Below are 12,696 nucleotides of genomic sequence, written 5' to 3'. Positions count from 1 at the left end.
GTTAGCGATCTTGATTTAATTTCAGAACTCATTCTAAAGAAAAACTACTCAAAAGCAGAGAAATGAAAACGTTTGTTAAAAGTTTGCTAAGTTTGTTCGAGACCTGAAAAGAAAAAATGAAAAAAAAAGATTGGGTAAAATCGTGCGGCACTTCATTGAAATCAGGCACAAAAATTTTCGTATAAAACTTTTCGGGAACGGATTTTGAAATCGGGCCAGAGCGGAAGAGGATGAAGTTTTCTAGTGATGCTCTTCCGATGCCTATCGAAGTTTTGCATTGCTTAAATGAGCCTGAGACGGAGCAGAGTACATTTTTTTTAAGAGCTGGTTTAAGTGGCGATTCTTCCAGAATCCAATTAGCGCTTCCGCACCATTTTGTTGTTTTTTAATGGTAGTTTTAAATGTTTTTTTTTTTGTTTTTTTTTTTTTTTGTTTATATCACATACATATTGATTGTCTTGGAAAGGGTTGTCCCATCTTAAGGAAGGGCGTGTGAAACTGGATGAACTCAAATCCCGAGTTAGTCATATACTTTCTGAGGGGCAGATTACAAAGTTAGAAGACCCAACCAAAACAATTCATTGGGCCTTGGAATATATGGCACAGGCAATTCCACATACCCCATGCGGATCTAAGAAGGATTATTTCTGGCTCTCGATAAACGTTCCCTTGTCATTTTTATTACGAATTTATAAAATTGTTATCCAAATAAAATGTCTCATAATAATTTCTCTGAGTATCCAATTAAACAAATTTGTTCCAATATTAAACCAAAAGAACTCAGCGAGTATGAGTACATAAAAAAGGTAGAAAGAATATTGACGGAATACCAAAGTAGATTTCAAAACTTGAAATATTTTAAAACGTCTCTTCGACGCTCTGTCAAAAGTGTTCATCGCGTGCTCAGGCCAACTTATGGTTTTCAGCGATGAGGCCCATTTTTGGTGTAATGGCTACGTCAATAAGCAAAATTGCCGTATTTGGGCTAAAGGGAAGCTTTTCAAAAACAGCTATTGCATCTATTGGAAACATTCGTTTGGTGCGTCCTATGGGCTGGAGGAATCATTGACATATATTTCTTCGAAGACGAGGCTGGCGCCAATGTAACAGTGAAGGGCGAATGCTACCACGCCATGATAAGCGACTTTTTAATGCCAGACACCGGAAATTGAAGCCCGTTACCTCCACCACAGTTTCAACAAGATGGCGGTACTTGCCATACAGCCCGCGAAACAATAGATTTACTACGTCATCATTTCGGTAAGCAATTTATCTCTCCTCTCGGACCAGCAGATTGGCCACACCAAGATCGTGTGATATCACACCTCTGAACTTTTATTTATGGGTGCGTGTAAAGTCTGAATGATTTGTGGATAAACCAACTTCGATTGAGGCACTTGAAGTCAACATTGCTCAAGTTATTCACGAGATGCCGACTGAAGTCCTCCAGCGAGTCAAGGGTCATTCAAAATTGGTGTTTACGGATAGCCGAAAAAATTGTATGCCGCTGGTTCTATAAAAAATAACAAAGATTGTTCAATCAAATTGAATTTTCATTGTTTTATTTCAATTTAAAATCCGATACCTCTAAATTGATCACCCTTTAGATGCCAATAACATGCATTGTCAATATATAGGGTGGACCATGTAAAATTAGCTTTTTGAATCGGCTATAAAAAAAAAACTAATCAATAGTTTCTCAAACTTTTTTTTTTATTTTGAAGATTAAACATTGTCATTTATGAATGCAAAATAATATCGTTCAAATGACTGCCACGACTTGCTTTACAGTAGGCCATTCGATCAACCCAATTTTCAAGCACATTTTCGATTGTTTGGGCTCCAATTTCATAAATGGCAACTTCGATTTCGTGTTTTAAAGCATCAATCGTCTCTGGATGGTTCGTATAGCATTTGTCCTTAACGGCTCCCCACAAAAAATAGTCCAACGGGCTTAAATCACAGCTCCGAGGCGGCCAATTGATATCAGATTTTCGGCTGATTACTCGGTTTTCAAAAACGGTAGCCAAAAGTTCGAGTGTAACTTTGGCAGTGTGACAAGTGGCACCATCCTGTTGAAACCAAATGTCGTCTATGTCATCAATTCAATTTTTGGAAACAACTCGTTGAGCATGTCACGGTAACGCTCGCCATTTATTGTAACCGCGGCTCCTCGCTTTTCGAAAAAAAAATGGCCCGATGATGTCGCCAGACCAAAAACCGCACCAATCAGTGATTCTTTGTGGATGCATTTGCTTCTCTACAGTAACGTGTGGATTTTCTGAGCCCCTTATCCGACAATTTTGCTTATTGACGTAGCCACCGATGTGAAAATCAGAAAAGAAGAAGAAGACTCACCACTTAGGAAATTGGTTTTCAATATTTCTCAATTTTGTTCAAGCGTATAGCGTCCCATTTCGTAAATGTCAAACCTTTAAGTAAATTATGAACACATTTGACATGTCATTTGTGTTACCATTCTCAAAAAAATAGGTGGTTCAAAAGGCAAACGCTATAAGGGCCACCCGTGAAGAGCTGGTGAGAGAGTTTTCTGCGAGGTGCTCCCCATCAAGTTCAAATTTAGGCTTCCGGACCACAATATTGTTTTCCAAGCGGAAGTAACCGCAATTAAGGAAGCGGTGGATTGGTTACTCGCTTCTGTAATTACTGTAAAACAGGTAAATATCTACTCCGACAGCCAAGTGGCAATAAAGACTTAGGCTCGTTGTATGTGCGTTCGAAATTAGTCGGGGGTGTGCCTAACTTCTCCCTTGATTACATCCGAATACCTCGATATTACACTAATTTGGGTTCCCGGTCATAGAGAGAAACTGCTGGGCTAATGAGTTAGCTAGACAGTGGGCCCTTGAGACGGTTTCATCAAAATATGAGAGGATGGGCCTCGCGTCAACTCAGAGAGCGCTGGGCTAGTGTGCAAAGGTACAAAGTTGCGAGATCCGTCTGACCACGGGTAGATCGACGGCGCTCGAAAGAACTTCTAAGGCTAACAAAGCCGCAGCTATCGAAATTGGTGGGTATTCTCATCGCACATTGTTCGTTAGGTCGCCATGCCGTGAGGCTTGGAATCGCTTGAAGTCCTTTCTGCAAAAGCTGACTGGAGGACGAGATGGAATCATCTCAGCACCTTCTTCTAAGCTGATCTGCACTCGTCGGGTAATGGTTTAGACATCTGGGCTCTCACCTTTCGCTACACTTGCGCACATTTGGTGAAATTCATCAGTAGCTTGAAGCGGTTAATACAAACGTAAATAGCCACTATTGGTCGTCATCCTCTAACCCAAGCCCCTTCCTACTTTTTTCCACCTGTCTGGTTCCTCCTCCTTCTCCTTTTCCCCTCCCCTCCCCGTGTATGGTATCACAACGAACAAAGTTTACTGTTTTGCCCAAGTGGACCCCTCGCAAAGGCAACCATTTAACCTAACCTTAAGCAGCATCCGAAATCAGTTATCAAACTTTACTCAACCTTTTATTTATGGTATTGAATCATGCGCTACTCATTTTAATAGATTTCGTCTATTTGAAACACTCAATATTTTAAATTTAACGCTATTTTTATCGTTTGTGAACTGCTCTTTTGAATTTATTTTGTTTGCCTACAACACTGTAAAAAGTCTAAAAACTATTTATTATACAAATTCAGAATTTATGTCAACGTTTCAATTTTATTTTCCTATTCGGGCGATTCGAAACGATGTTTGAACCAACAAAATCCAATCCAGTTGTAACTTTTCAAGCGAATATGGCGACTAAAGAGGCGAATAACAGTAACAGACGTCGGCGCTTTCGGAAAAACCAACGTCTTCGTGGTGGAATGGAGAAAAATGACAAGTATGAGGATATTGATGAGTTTAATCTTGATGATGCTGACGAGGAGTTCACGTCAGAGCCGCAAAAGCAAAAGAAAACACTACGTCTCAATTTGCCAAAACCAGTTGAAGAGCCAACGCCGCCAGAGCCAGAAACTAGGCTGCAGAAAGCTTTCCATTACATAAAAGTTGGATTTTTTTGCGCCGTTTGGCTAATAATAGCTTTATTATTGCCAATGATGCCCATTGAGAAACTAGAGGGTTTTCTAACCATAATTTTTCCTAATCAGACGACATCCATCATTGTCAAAACACAATTGATCTCACGAGAAGCGCTAGGCTTGCGAGCATATGGACCATTTCTTATTGGAGGAGATGCATCGAATATCGATCCCGGAGAAAATAAACATTTGTCAGCATATTTGGAGCTAGTGCATGTGGATACGAATCAAAATAGGAACAGCACTAAAATCGTATCGAATATGCAATACTTTTTGCTGAGCAACACGAAGGGATTGGATTATGTGAAACCTGTGAAGATGTACGGTCATTTTGGTTTGAGGAATTTTTCTAAGAAAGACATAGCGGCAAATGAGAAGCTACGTTTGCTAATGCACACGAACATAAACGAAGAATTGACTATAAAATACTATTTTGAACGTTCTTTGGATGCGTCCATTGGCATCATACTCGGTGCTTTAGTGTTGGTCTTCCTGTACATATCGATCATTTGGGAGCTTATGAATCGCACCTTTGTTGCCCTAATTGCGGCCACACTAGCCATTGGGGTGCTTGGTTTTATGCGTTCTTGGCCCAAGTTGAGCAAGATCATGAAATGGATGGATACCGAAACTTTATTGCTACTTTTCGGTATGATGGTGCTTGTGGGCATTCTCGCCGAATCGGGAATTTTCGATTTTTTTGCAGTATACGCTTATAAATTGTCCCGCGGTCATATTTGGCCAATGGTAAACACCCTGTGTTTTTTTACTGCCACTATATCGGCTTTTTTGGATAGTGTCACCATGATGCTGCTCATTACACCAATCGTCGTTAAGCTGTGCGAGGTGATGCAATCCGATCCTGTTTTGGTGTTAATGTTTCTAGTCATCTATGCAAATGTTGGCGCCGCCTCAACACCTGTTGGTGATCCACCGAACATCATCATCACGACAAATTCCTTCATTGCTTCGCACAACATCAATTTCGGCAATTTTATGCTTCACACCTTGCCTTGTGTTGTATTGGCTTTGCTGCAGACCTACATACAAATACGTTTGACATTTCGCAAATTGGGGCGCGTGCCCTATCACGCGGATGTGCGGAGCGAATTGCGACAGAGTGCGCACGCATGGGAGCGCGCCGCAGCTGCCATTCAGCCCTACTCCAAGGACACCACTCAACTAAGAAAAGTGCTAATGAAAAAGGCTGAACGCGTCAAAAATCATATAATTAAAATCGGTAAACGCGTGCAACCAACGGCCAACTACGAAGAAACACTTGCCGAACTGCGCTCCTCCTATGGCATACGCAACAAAACGCTGCTCATTAAGTCATCCATTGCATTTGTATTCGTTATTGTTTTATTTTTCATGCACTCAGTGCATCTGCATCAGCTGTCGCTCGGTGAAGCGGCACTTATTGGCGCCATATGTCTGCTAATTCTTGCCGACATACGTGATATGGAAGCGATATTGGGCCGCATCGAGTGGTCGACCTTGATATTCTTTGGCTCTTTATTTGTGCTCATGGAAGCGCTCACCGAGATCGGTGTCATCTCGGTTTTGGGTAATATGGTGCAGGATATAATATTCGCCGTTAGTGAAAAGCATCGCTTGTTGGTCACACTGGAGCTGGTGCTTTGGGTGTCGGCAATTTCCTCAGCCTTCCTGAACAACATACCAGTGACCACAATGATGATACGCATTGTCATCTCACTATCAGAGAATAAGGAGTTGGGCCTGCCCTTGCATCCGATGGTCTGGGCGCTTGCACTGGGTACATGCTTCGGTGGCAATGGAACACTAATAGGCGGCTCTGCCAATGTAGCGACAGCGGGCGTGGCCGAGCAACATGGATATAATTTCACGTTCAAGCGGTTCTTCTTTGTTGGTTTTCCGCTAATGATTGGCAATGTAATCATTACGTCGGTATATCTGTATGTGTGCCACGTAGTGTTTCAGTGGCATGAGCCGCCGACAAATTCCAGTCATCACTAAATGTTAATTTATTTAAATAGGCAATTAAACTAGAAGTGGTGTACAATAAATTGAGTATTTTTTCACGAACTTTACTGTATTTGTGTGTTCCAAGATGGATTCGGGAGTCGGAGCAGGGGTTTTCTCTAAGTTAGCCAATTTATCTATCTCCTTTAAACTGCCGAATACTGCTAGTGTTTTTCAAGCAAAAGTCTTTGCGATCCTACAGGCAAGCAAAATGCGTTCCCTAAGCAGGGAAGCGAGGGAGATATTAACATTTTTTCCGCTAGTCAAGCCGCGATCAAAGCTCTGACGACGCCATGGTGCTGTTCCAAACTAGTAAACTCCTGTAAGGAGGACATCAAATCTCTTGGATGTGCAGGTAATATTTCTCTGACCTGGGTTCCAGAACATAGGAGCATAGAGTGAAATGAAATTGCTGATTAGCTTGCCAGGAAGGGGACAGAATTGGGCTCAGAGACCTCCCATCCGGTCAACGGCATCCCGTTGACAGTTGTTAAAGGGGAACTGCACAAATTATTTCTCAGGAAAGATGGAGCTCTATTTCTTCATTAGCTATTTCGAAAACCCTTTAGCCCCAGTACAATATACGAAGGACTCAGAAAGTCTTTTGGAGTCCTCTCCATTCAATTTCCAAACTCGTAGCCGTGTTTACCGGTCACTGGACGATCGGCACACACGCGAAAAAGCTAGGGTTACCATTTAACTCCCTTTGCAGAAGCTGTGGGGACCTTTCAGAGAAGGAGCACTTTCTCTGTAAATTTCCGAATTTGGCAGCTAAACGATTAAGGTCACTGCGAGTCCCCTTTTTGGCGACCTGGGGCTGTGCTCTAACCTAAATCCTAGCTATCCTCTCCATTACATCAACAGCTCTGGCTTGCTGTAGATATCTGCCTGTTAGGTATAATCAAAGGGACGCTTTAGTGCTACTTGATGAGTGCCAGATTGGCACTTCAACCATTTCACATACCTACCTAACTGTATTTGTAGTCTTATCACAACTTGTGAAAATTTATGTTATATTAGTATTCATGTCAGGTTAGGTTTTTGTGGCGGTCGGGTTAAAATAGCCAAACTCAAGTTAGCTCTTACTTAACTTTTATTTTTCATAGTATATCACTTTACACAACGAGGCACAGATGTTCCTTATGAAGGAGCACAACAAACTGCTCAGCAAGCAATTTCTGATAAGCTGCTACCGCAGTTCCCACCCATGCAAACATCTGCTTGAACCTGAGCTGTCTCACACACACGTCAGGAGACACCTCTTCAATTACGCCGATGAGATCCAGGACAAAACAAATCGACAATAATAGGATCGGAGAGGCTTTAGACTGACAATACACGACATTCATCGGGAGACACTTACCACTTACGCCGAATGCAGTTATCGAAGTCCAACCAACACCCATAGCAGACGAAGAGCTCCAGTTACCCCGTGAGACTCGGGTACGTTCTGGATACTATAGCAAATTAAACTCTTACTTACCCAGAATTGAACCCGACATACTAAACATATGTCCAGCCTGTGAAGGCACCCCGCACCACACTAACCACCTTGTCACATGTCTTACCAAACTCACTCATCTAACACCCCTTTCCCTCTGAACTTAACCTGTCAAAACAGCAAGTTTCTTGGGCCTACCGTTAGATGAGTTAGACAAAGACAACCGGTCATCTACATAACACGGACAGGTATAAGTATACTGCTACAACAACAACAACTAAGTCATTTTGAAAGCGAGTTCTCTGTTCGTTGTGCATGAACAACAACGGGCACTTAAGCGTTAAGAAAAGGTGCTTCTACATATAGTTCAGTGTCAAAGGGATTCAGTACTCCACGTAGGAAATTTTTTTGTGTCTGAAATCTTATTTGGTCACTAAGACTCTTCTTATTTAAGGTAACGCAGTGGGTGGGTAGCTTACCTAAGCAAACATGTTGACACTGCGTCTAGCGCCTTGTCAGCGTATCCGTCCAATACAGCAGGGTAGGTGCTACTGTCCCATGTAAAGCGCAGCGTCAGCGGTTAAGCATAGAGCTAAAGCTTAGTTTTAAATGTAGAGGAGTGTATCCCTGGAGGCTTATTGTGACACCACTAGTTTGGACTCAAGTTTCCCTAGAATGCCCACTTCATCTCTCTGATAAACTATAAAATACAATGGATGACTGCCAATTCAAAGTCTGTCAGACATATGTACAAAGAAGTAAGAGTTTAGACAACAATATCGCCTTCTGACAAGAGCAGGACAGTGGCAGAGTAAGTGTTTAACGCTATCCACCTCCTTATCGTTCCTCCAGCTGTCACAAAAGCCATTTCATTTGTGACAGAAGTTAAGAAACCCCACAAGTTCCCATTAAGCAGTACCCGATGATTATACCGATCATCGTACTAATGCAAGGACGGTCTCAATTGGTGAGTGATCTAGTTCTATGATCATTCCTTCTAGATCCATGGTGCATCTAGCGGTTCTTTTTCTTTTCTTGTGTAGTGGTCTGAAACTTCTTGTTTAGCATTCATATCCATCTGCTTCTTTGGCTACCTACTTAGATGAGTCCCTTTGGGTGACCAGAAGTAAAGGTAAAAGGAAAGGGATCGGTCGAGTATGGCAGCAAGTCCTTTGCTCCTCCTGGAGTTGGATGGCTATTCGAGAGCCTCTGTAAGAATAAAACCGGGTGCCCCCGACTGTAAGCCATCCAATGAACATGGAAATCCATGGCCCTAGATAAGAGGGATGCTTTTTTCTATGTCGATATGTATGTACTTCTATCAGCGTATGTTAGAAAGTCCGCTAGGCTATACAGGACGTTCCGTCATGTTGGCCGGTCCGTTAGATTATAACTGGTGTTGCGTCAAGATTCCTACAACTCAGCCATACCTGATAATGCGTTCGCCCTCGGCCGTCGTTCCAACTGTTTCATATTGCCAGCCGAAGTAGACGTCTCTCTAGGCTTCTCGCAACTTTCCATCCTCTTAACTTCAAGTTCAGAGGTAACATTGTTTGTTTTAAGACCCTAATTACAAAAAAAAAAATCAAAATATCTACCATGAACCTACTGCACCTTATACCTTGTATACTTTCTGTGCCATCTCATACTCATCCCCATTTAGTTCGGTCAGCAACTCTTCAGCTTCGACTAAACTCCAACTTAACGGCAATCCACCAGACTGCATTACCGCTACCCTAGAATTCAGACAAGAATTTAAGGTAATGTTTCCCCGCGAAAGGAGCTAAATTTAGTAGTCAAGGAAGATACCACCGCACTTTACACCGATGGATCCAAGATGGATTGCGACATCGGAGCGGGAGTATATTCGAAAGACCTCGAAACTTCCAAGACCTTTAGCCTGGCGAATTGGAATAGCATCTTCCAAGCAGAGGTCCTCGGGATAAGGGAAGCTTGTAGGATAATCAAAAATCATCCACTACAACTATCGGCAGCACATATTTTTACGTATAGTCAAGCAGCCATCTTAGCTATAGAGTCACCAACAACCAATTCAAATTCATTGCCAGACAGTGCAAAGAAGAATTAAACGCCTTAGCACGCATGACAGACATCACTCCATCTGGGTATCTGGCCATAGGAACATAGAAAGAAATGAGAAAGCTGAGCTGGCAAGACAGAGGGTTTCCTCTAGAGTATCCGAGGTGGTAGCAGTGGACTGCCCGCGAAGCAACTCCAGAAGCAGGCTATTGACAGATGGACCAACACCGATACCTGAAAAATAGCGAAGAAAACGTGGCCAGAGTACAAAAAGTTGAGAACTGACGATCTGTTACGAAAGCCAAGAACAGACATCATTAGAATTCCATTAGATGTGTGAGTGCCCAAGCCTGGGTATTCTACGACATAGAATGCTGGGGAACTACTAAAAAAGCCCATTGTGTTTAGAGCTCTGGAAAAATAGTCAGAGAGGAAAGGAGAAAAGTATATTAAAAAGAGATCGGAAAGAATAGAGACAAATACAAAGGTAGTTAGTCCTGTGAGAACTTTCCAGATTCTTTGAGAAATTTGTAAATATCCTCCAGTTTTAGAGAACGAATATTACTCATTCCCACGACATCGGAACCCAAAATTCGTAGCCTTGCTCTAGCAAAGGCAGGACACTTAAAGAGAAAGTGCTAAGTGCTATTCGCCTCCTCCAAGCAGACAGGCACATCGGGTCCTAAATGATCCCAATGGTGGTCATATGCTAACCACATGGGTTGCGTCCTGTAACAATACTGACCATCAACCGAACGTCTTTCCTTCCAAGTTTTAGTAGAAAGTTTGACAGTTTTCTATTCGGACTTATCACAAAACACTTTGTAGTTCTACAGCGTTCTAGACCGGACCATCGCTCTTTATGTAAATTGCATAGATAATCGCTGATCCAATTCTTGATTCCTGCAGAACTGATTCCGTTTATTGGCTGTGGTCCCCGTGCGGGGGCCGCTGATCCACGGTTGGCCGATTCTTCGGCAATCTCGTTTCCTTGAACACCGGAGTGTTCTGGAATCCGTATAAACACAAGCCTGTTCTGTCTTGCGACAGAATTAAGCTTCTTCTTATATTCTTAAACAATCTTCGAGGTTTCCTTCGCGTTCTTCAGGGCCTTCAGTGCAGCCTGACTGTCACTGAAAACTCCAATCTGTTTTCCGCTCCATCTCCTCTCGATTATCTATAAGGCTACTTTCAGGATATCAAACATTTTCTTTTGAAAAACAGTTGCCATTTCCCCCATAGCATAGTGATACTTAATAATATCGTTTAAGTACCATCCGGCTCCAGACCCTATTTCATTCTTGGACCCATCGGTAAAGAAAATATCCGTCAAACCTCCCTAAATGCATTCTGGATTACTCCATTGCTTTGACAACAAATTTCCTTCGAAATGAAACGATGGGTATCAGAACGCTTTTAGGTGTCAAAAACAGTGGATACTGCTCAGATAGGATCTTAAAGACGTGGTGCATTTGCTCATCTTAGAGACACATTTATGTTATTCTTATGAATAAACACAGGAATATGTCCCTGCTTTTGTGATTGAACGAAGAGGCGATATGTAGATATATGAAAGAGCTGGCAATAGTGAACCCATAAAACCTCTATGTTGCGGCACAGGCGTTCGATAGGCAGACACTCACTTGGATTTAAATTCTCATTTTTGATGTTTTTTCTTTTTCGTTTCATGAATGAGGCAACTGCGCGTGCGAATATCAATCGTAATTACAAGGCCGCCACCGCAGTTTTACAAGTTGAGGTGGGAATATTTTTGGCAGCACAACATCAGTAATAATAGTTCGATCGTGAGATGCGTGATTCGCTGCCATTGATGCGCGCTGCTGAGGCATAGAATTTAATACGAATGGACGTTGCGCCACTAAAACCGAGATAAACAAATACTGCAGCAGTCGCAATCCTCTCCGTTCTCGAAAATTAAATGTTTACCAACTGCAGCAGCCGTAGCAGCAAAGCAAACAACTACGTTGCTACGGAATTTGCAACAGTTTATATGCTGCCGCGAATGCCGCTTAGTTGGACTTTGATAATCCGGCTATCTACATTTTTAATTTTGTTTTTTTTTTTTTGCTTGGGTTTTTTTTTTTTGCTTTGTGCATTTCTGTTGCTCAACCATCAACTCGCTTTGTGTGTGGGAACAAATATGATCGAAACGTGTAGCCAAAAGTTTGCGTTATTCAAACAGCAGAAAAACAGTTGCTGCAGTAGCGCCACACTGCTGCACATACACGGAATAGGCGGCTGATTGCTTGCGACCGCAACGCATCTTCTCAGTGCACTTGTTCACTGTGGTTTTCCGCAACTTCTTCAATGTCGATCTGCTTTGTGGTTTTAAATTTCCCAGATGCATGCGAAATTCTCGACAGTAGTAGGGGGTGTGGCTTATGAAATAACGTGATTGCTTATTTGTTGGCGAAAAGAACGAAAATAAAATTAAAAAAAAATTTAGAAAAAATTTCAAAGAACCCACTGCATACATTTCTTAAGAGCAACAACGATAAGAAAGTTTTCATATGAATGCTCACACAAATAGACGCATTGAAGTTTGACGATGATGAATTTTTTTTTTTTTTTTTTTCAAAATGGGATCTAAGACAATTCTGAGACTCCCTTTAATGAAGCTATTGAAAATTCTACGTCAGTTTGTTCGCTCGGGGGAAACTACTCTCAGACATTTTTCCAATCGGTAGCTTTGGTATTCCGCATCTCGCGCGGAAAACGTGCGATGAGTTCCTCCTTCAACTTGTGTTAAAACTCAATAGCCCAATTTGCACGGTCTCAAAGTATCTAAATAAGCTAGGATATGTATTGGGATGATGGTCATGTACAAAAAATATCCGCATTTCGTCAATATCATCAAGTGGTTCATTCATAAAATTTATTTCACTCCCTTCAAAGTTATCTCCACGTTCACCGATACCCAAATTCGAATGCTTCTTCCAATCACCGATCTACTTTTTATATGCCAATTTTGGCGGCGCGTCAAATTCTATTTTGTCGTTCCAACTGTCCCAAAATGTTTTCAGCAAAATCATTCCTGGTTTTTTTTTGAGTACTTGACAATAAATTGAATACAAAAAAAATCTACATATTTAAAGGTACAAGTCGGAGCATTGGAAGGAGACTAACGCATTCTATCTATCAC

General features: G+C 41.8%; 1 protein-coding gene across 1 annotated transcript; it reads left to right on the top strand.

Moving 5' to 3' along the window:
* The first annotated feature begins 3,668 nt into the window (after positions 1–3,668).
* LOC128860628 (P protein) lies at positions 3,669–6,079 on the top strand. Its single transcript, XM_054098263.1, has one exon. It carries the CDS (start codon positions 3,713–3,715, stop codon positions 6,044–6,046), a length of 2,334 nt encoding a protein of 777 aa, XP_053954238.1. The 5' UTR covers positions 3,669–3,712; the 3' UTR covers positions 6,047–6,079.
* Positions 6,080–12,696: the final 6,617 nt, after the last annotated feature.

Source organism: Anastrepha ludens, chromosome 4 (genome assembly GCF_028408465.1).
Source record: "Anastrepha ludens isolate Willacy chromosome 4, idAnaLude1.1, whole genome shotgun sequence".
NCBI lineage: Eukaryota > Metazoa > Arthropoda > Insecta > Diptera > Tephritidae > Anastrepha > Anastrepha ludens.
Note: the sequence above shows the minus strand (reverse complement) of the source record. Positions and strands in the feature narration are given on the sequence as shown.

Excerpts from the sequence above, each read along its gene's own strand:
- LOC128860628 (XM_054098263.1), top strand. The coding sequence starts at position 3,713 with ATGTTTGAACCAACAAAATCCAATCCAGTTGTAACTTTTCAAGCGAAT.